General features: G+C 37.6%; 1 protein-coding gene across 1 annotated transcript; it reads right to left on the reverse strand.

Annotated features, from left to right (window-relative positions):
- Nucleotides 1-4,382: 4,382 nt before the first annotated feature.
- On the reverse strand, nucleotides 4,383-5,348 carry LOC132011068 (olfactory receptor 2D3). Its single transcript, XM_059389203.1, has one exon. The coding sequence runs from the start codon at nucleotides 5,325-5,327 to the stop codon at nucleotides 4,383-4,385; it is 945 nt and encodes a 314-aa protein (XP_059245186.1). The 5' UTR covers nucleotides 5,328-5,348.
- Nucleotides 5,349-7,194: the final 1,846 nt, after the last annotated feature.

A 7,194-nucleotide genomic window follows, 5' to 3' on the forward strand; every position in this document is an offset into this window, starting at 1 on the left:
TCTCTGCTTGACTTATTTTGCTAAGCATGATACGCTCTAGTTCCATCCATGTTGTCGCAAATGGCAAGATTTCATTTCTTTTGATGGCTGCATAGTATTCCATTGTGTATATATACCACATCTTCTTGATCCATTCATCTGTTGATGGACATCTAGGTTCTTTCCATAGTTTGGCTATTGTGGACATTGCTGCTATAAACTTTTGATGACAGTTGCAGTTAAGAAGTACTGGTCATATATTTTATAGGAAGCCCACATATTAGAATTTGTCTGATGTTTTTCTCATGATTAGCCTGAAGTTATGGGTGTGTGTGTGAGGGGAGGATCACAAAGATAAAGTGCTATTTCCATCATGTCCTCTCAAGGGTACATACTATCAATATGACTTATCACTATTGCTGTTAACCCTGATCGCCTGACTGATGTAGTGTTTTTCAGCACACAATTTCTTTCTTTGTTTTTCTTTCAGTGGCAGCAGAAGCATGGAATCCAGATTTCCAGCCTCAGCGAATCAAGCTCCAGCTGCAGGACCTGGGCTGATAGCGTTGGCAGAGTAAGGTGCGCCATCTAGTGCTGAGTGGCGGTGATGTTCTCATCACACCCAGTCCATAGGATTTTGGCCTGTGGTGCTGGCTGCAGGACCAGAATGACCATTATTTCAAGATTTTTCCTTCTAGCTTAAATCACACATAGTCGGCCTCTGTTACTTGCAACGAAGAACCATAATCCTTACATTATATTCATTATTATTTTGGGGTGTATGCTTGAAATTTTTTCTTTAGATGCTTTCTGGCTGTTCATTCCCTTTCTCCTTCCATAGCGTAAGAGAGCATGTCTGGGGCTTTTGCTTTGTTTTCTTTTCTTTTGTTTTGAGAGAGAAAGCAGCTTTTATTAGTAGTGTGAAAAAGACCCACAGGCATCTTTTTCGATGGAAGGAATGGAAGAATAATTCTCTTAACATTTCAGTTATCCATTGCTATATAACAAACCATCTCAAAACTCAGTGCCTTAAAACAGTAAACATTTTATATTTCTGAGGATTCAGTGGTTTTAGAATTTGGAGTGGGGATGGCAGTTATTGGTAATGGGAATATTAAAGAAATGACGGTGGTGCAGATGGCTGAAATCATTGGAGAAATGAAGATCAAGGAATTCTGAGAATGCAGAGTAGTTGAATATTTCATTTTATGTGAAAATTAGAATATTTAAGATCTCTAACAGGAGTAGTGCGTTGGGGAAAGTTTCACTGATCCAGGGGTTACAGTCTTCAAGGAAATGGGAGAAGTGACCGAGGAATCTAATTAAAAAAAAAAAAAAAAAAAAAAAAAAAAAAAAAAAAGCTCACAACCCCATTTTCTCATCCCTATCTCTTTCTTCTTTTCCCTCGTGGTGAAACTTCTCTAAATTAGTCTCCAAATCTTCTGTTTACATTTCCTTACTTTTTCTCCTGTTACTGAACTAGATAGATCTCATTTAGATCACCATGGCAGTCAAGTCACCAACTTCACCTACTAGTATTTTGTCCTGGTCTGTATCACTTCAACTAGCACATGCTGTTTGTATGAGATTGTTCTCTGATCATCACACCCCAGATTCGAATTGTCTATTGTAGTGCAGCTCCAGTAATTTTAAAAGGGTAGTAACAGGGGCACCTAGGTGGATCAGTTGGTTAAGTGTCTGTGTTCAGCTCATGTCATGGTCCCAGAGTCCTGAGATCAATCCCTAGTCAGGCTCTCTACTGAGTGGGAAATCTGCTTCTCCCTTTCCCTCTCCCTCTTACCCTTGCTCATTCTCTCTCTTTCACTTTCATTCATAAATAAATACACACATACATGCAATCTTTTAAAAGAAAGGATCACAACAATGTAAAAATCTGTTTTGAAACACAGTATATGTCAGTCATTGTTCTGGGTATTTTGGATACACTAGAGTCAGTAAGATACAATGAAATAAGAGCCCAGAGAAATGGGCTTAAAATGAATGCATGGATGCATGAATTAAAGAAATAAGAAATTTAGCTGCTCCATCTTACTACATTGGGGCGCTCTTCTACTGTAGAATCAGTAGTTCCTGACTACTGAGGTCTGTTGTTCTTGGCCTCATATCTATGGCAACTATAGGATGGTTATCATAAAATCCCCTCTAAACATGTGACTGAATAAAAGTTTTTGTAAAATAGGCAAGTGGCTGTCAGCTAGAATGTTTGGACTAAGGGTTTATGAAACCTGAAGTGGAGCCCAGAATCTACCATTCTAGAGACATTGAGCCACACTGAGATGTGGTCACAGGCCTCTAAGCCTATGGAGGGGTCAGCCTCAGATTGGTGAACTCCAATTTTAAAATCTTAATTTCTTTTTTTGGTTTTGGAGGAGGTATTCACTGGGTGAAGTGGGCTCCTGCAAAGGAGGATGGCCAGAATGAATACAGGGAGCCAAAGCATGTTCGATGAGGGAACTTTAATGAAACAAGTGGCTGGTTGGCTGTGAGAACTGAATTAGGGCATATACAGAAACTGACTTCAGTGAGTCGTGGTATAGGATACTGAAAATTGTTCTAGGACTAAAATTAGAGAAAGTGGGTTGAAGATACAGGAAAACTGATTTTGCCTGATCATAAGGAAGATCTTTGTAACAGCAAAGACCTATCTATAGTTGACCCTTGAACAATGCAGGTGTGGACTGCATGGGGCAACTTATATGTGGATTTTTTTGGATACAGTACAGTGCTGTGAATGCATTTTCTCTTACATTCTTCTTACGAACATTTCCTTTTCTCTAGCTTACTTTATTGTAAGAATACAGTATACAATACACATAACATACAAATTGTGCGTTAATCGACTGTTTATGTTATTGGAAAGACTTCCAGTCAACAACAGGCTATTAGAAGTTAAGTTTTGGGAAGTCAAAAGTTGTTTGAGGATTTTTCAATATGTGGGGGTTGGCACATGTTGTTCAAGGATCAACTTATAAGTGAAAGGGAATGATCTAAGAGAGTAGGGAGCTATCTATTCTTGGTTAGGCCAATGCTGGGTAATTACTCAATAGAAGTATTGTGGAGTGGTTTAAATGTTTGGACCTATGTTTGAGTTAAATGACAGTTAACTTCCCCTTTAACCCTCATAGTCTATGTTTCTATGAAATGTGGGATGATAAGATAAAATACTCATTTTTTTTTGAAGCTTTCAGGAGAGAACATTATGTACTAGAAAGTATTTTGCTTTTGTATCATTTTACAAGCTGAAATGCTCTGAACCATGTATGATCCCAGTTTTAAAGATTCTTAGATTTATTGATTGTTTTTGTCAGAGCTGAGTCCTAGGACATCTATGTATGACTGGGACAGCTAAGCCTGAAATGTCTTTGATGTTAGAATCATGTATGCAACTCATATTAGATGTTACTTCAAAATAATCTAGTTTAAATCTCTTAGATTCAGTTACGATCATGTTTAAAACATATCCATGTTAGCTGACATAAATACAAACTCCAGTATAACACTTTATGTGTTTTATAATCAGGAAGACCTGGGGGCACCTGGGTGGCTTAGTTGGTTAAGCAACTGCCTTTGGTTCAGTTCATGATCCCAGGATTCTGGGATCCAGCACTGCATTAGGCTCCTTGCTCATTGGGGGTTCTGCTTCTCCCTCTCTCTCTGCCTCTTGTTTTCCTTGCTTGTGCTCTCTGCAATCCTCTCTCTGTCAAATAAATAAATAAAATCCTTAAAAATGAAAAGAAAACCTAACTTTTTATCCTATTATTTCTCCTCTGTGGTCTAGCTTACTATGAAATATTCATGGTTTTTAGAACATGTCCTTCACTTTTATGCTTCCTAAACTAATTCATAATTGTCTACCAAAATTGTATAGCTCTTTTAAGCATGATACCATATTTCTAAAAGTCAGACTCATAGGGTTTCCTGGGTGGTTCATTTGGTTGAGTGTCTGTCTCTTGATTTTGGCTCAGGTCATGATCTCAGAGTCCTGAGCTTGAGCCCTAATCAGCTCTGGGCTGAGCATGGAGCCAGCTTAAGATTCTCTCTGTCTCTCCCTCTACCCCTCACACCACCTACTCACAAGAGCAGGTGTGTACTCTGACTCTAAAAGTAAGTAAGTAAGTAAATAAATAAATAAAAAATAAACGGGCTCCTGGGAGGCTCAGTGGTTTAAGTCTCTGACTTCAGATCAGGTCATGATCTCAGGGTCCTGGGAATGAACCCCGCCTTGGGCTAACCACTCAGTGGGAGTTGGCTTGTCCCTTTCCCCCTCCCATATTCCTCCCCTGGCTAGTGCTCTCTATCTCTCTCAAATAAACAAATAAAATCTTTAAAAATAAATAAAATCAAATAAAAGTCAGATCTAAAAAAATAGTCAGATCTAGATATCACTGCCTCTGAGAAAAGAACTTTCTTTCAGCTAGTTTTCTGAGAGCCCCTTTGACATCCTTGTTTCTCAGGCTATAAATTATGGGGTTCAACATTGGAGTCACCACTGTATAGAACACAGATATCATCTTATCTTTCCCTTTTGTGGTCTTGGAGTTTGGCCGCATGTAGGCAAATATTGCTGATCCATAGAAGAGGACAACAACAATGAGATGGGAACCACAAGTAGAGAAAGCCTTGAGCCTCCCCTCCCCAGACTGCATCTGGATCACAGTGGAGATAATATTCCAGTAGGACACAAGGATCAGGCAGACAGGAGCTAAGAGGATGACCACACCCATAGCAAAGATGGCCATTTCTGTACTGTAAGTGTCTGCTGAAGCCAGCTTCAGGAGGGCAGGAGGTTCACAAAAGTAGTGGTTAATAATGTTCTGTCCTTGATAGGGTAGTTGGAAAGTAAAGATGGTATCCACCAGAGACACTAGTGCCCCACTGGCCCAGGATCCTATGGTCAACTGGAGACACACTTTTTGGGTCATGATGGTGGAGTAGTGCAGGGGCTTGCAGACAGCCACATACCGGTCATAGGACATCACCACCAGCAGTGCACACTCTGTACACCCCACCAGAAGAAAGACAATTATCTGTGTCACACACCCAAAAAAAGAAATAGTTTTCCTCTTCACAAGGAAGTGGACCAACACTTGAGGGACAATACTAGTAGAGAAGCAGAGATCTGCGAAAGAGAGGTTTCTAAGAAAAAAGTACATGGGAGTGTGAAGTCGAGAATCCATGAAGATGAGAAGGATGATGAGCAGGTTTCCAAGCACAGTCAAAAGATAAATGACGAGAAAAAGAATAAATAGCAGGATCTGGGTCTGCAAGTCCTGGGAAAGGCCAAGGAAAATAAACTCAGTCACAAAGGTTTGGTTTTCCTCTCCCATTGAGATTTATGCCTCTTTGCCTGTTTGCACAAATAAAAAGAACAAACTTTGGGATGGTGACATCATGTCCCATAGAAGAGTATCACTTAAAACCCAGTTTAAAACCAAATTGGATATTTCTAGCTTGTTGCTATGCATGTTATTCTAATTAATACTAAATAGAATATTTTAATTTTATTTAGTTGTTTGTAATGTAAATCCACTTTATTGTTCCCCAAATATCCTCTTCCCAGAGGAAGGACTTTTTTATAGAGTATGACATTATTAAAGCCTTCTTGGCTAGTTCTGACATGAGGATATTAGACTTTATATGGATTTTACATAATGGCTATACACATATTGTTACAAAATGATGTGTATATTGTTAGCACTGTTACCATGTATAAAACTGCACCACTAACTGTTCAAAATACTACATATATAATTATAACATATGCTTGAAAAATGTGAAATAACTTTCAGGAATCAAACTTAATTTGACCTCCTAAAGATCAGTACATTCTTTTTGCTTTATAAATAAAACCTTAGAATTTAGTTCACTAAGTATTTAGATTAAAGAGGAAAATACTGAAAGTAAAACAATAAAAAAACAGCAAAAATAAGTTAAAATTCCTGTGATTCCTGGATAAGATCAAATGACACAAAATCTAAGAATCCATGAAAGAAAACATATAGAATTTATGACATAAATTGAAAGGGCTCTGTGAGATAATAATATCATGAATTAAATTAAAGGATAAACTACAAACAGGAAAATATTTGAAAGAAATATTGGATAAGAGTTGATGTCTTACATTCAGATTACATGTAAAACACTATGAAAATTGTTGAGGCTCAGAAATAATTTGCCAAGGATTATTTAGAAAGTAGAAATGAAAATAGCTCTTAAATATAGGAAAAATACCCATTGTTATAACTAAATAAGTACAACAGAACAATGAGAGTTACATTTTTCACCTGGGAAACTATTTAAGATTTTTACCAAGCAACCACATCACAAAATAGTAACTAGTATTTTATTGAAAAATTTATTGACAGGCATGAAGGGTTCTATATAATTACACTGTCCCAGTAACATTATAAGGTAGATATTATTAATTGTACTTTGCAGATAAGAAACTGAGGCATAGAAAAGTTCAGCTACATTCCTGAAATCACACAATTAATAAACGACAGAATTCATTAAAATGTAATGAATATAAAATGTAAAATGAAGGTGTGGAAAAAAGACATTTTTGTGCAATGCAAGTGGGTAGAAAATTAGTTCAATCTTCCTGGAAAATAATTTTTTCAAATATATTTAAAAATTTAAAGCAGAAGATCAACAAAGAAACAGGAGCTTTGAAAGACACGTTGGACCAGATGGACTTCATAGATATATAGAGTACTCCACCCCAAAACAACAGAAGACTCATTCTTGAAGACATGTAGAACTTTCTCCAGAACAGACCACATACTGGGTCACAAATCAAATCTTAGTTTATACCAAAAGATTGAGATTATTCTCTGCATATTTTCAGACGACAATGCTTTGAAATTGGAACTCAATCACAACAAAAAATTTGGAAGGAATTCAAACACTTGGAAGCTAAAGACCATCCTGCTAGGGGCATCTGGGTGGCTCAGTGGGTTAAGCCTCTGCCTTTGTCTCAGGTCATGATCCCAAGTTCCTGGGATCAAGCCCCACATTGAGCAGAGTGCCTGCATCACCCCCCCACACCCCCTGCCTCTTTGCTTACTTGTGACCTCTGCCTGTCAAATAAATAAATAAATAAATAAAATCTTAAAAAAAGAAATTATTATCAGCAACCATATGCCAATAAATTAAGTAACATGGAAGAAATGGATGACTTCCTGGAAACCTATA

Source organism: Mustela nigripes, chromosome 1 (genome assembly GCF_022355385.1).
Source record: "Mustela nigripes isolate SB6536 chromosome 1, MUSNIG.SB6536, whole genome shotgun sequence".
NCBI lineage: Eukaryota > Metazoa > Chordata > Mammalia > Carnivora > Mustelidae > Mustela > Mustela nigripes.

Coding starts and splice junctions, on each gene's coding strand:
- LOC132011068 (XM_059389203.1), bottom strand. CDS start 5,327: ATGGGAGAGGAAAACCAAACCTTTGTGACTGAGTTTATTTTCCTTGGC.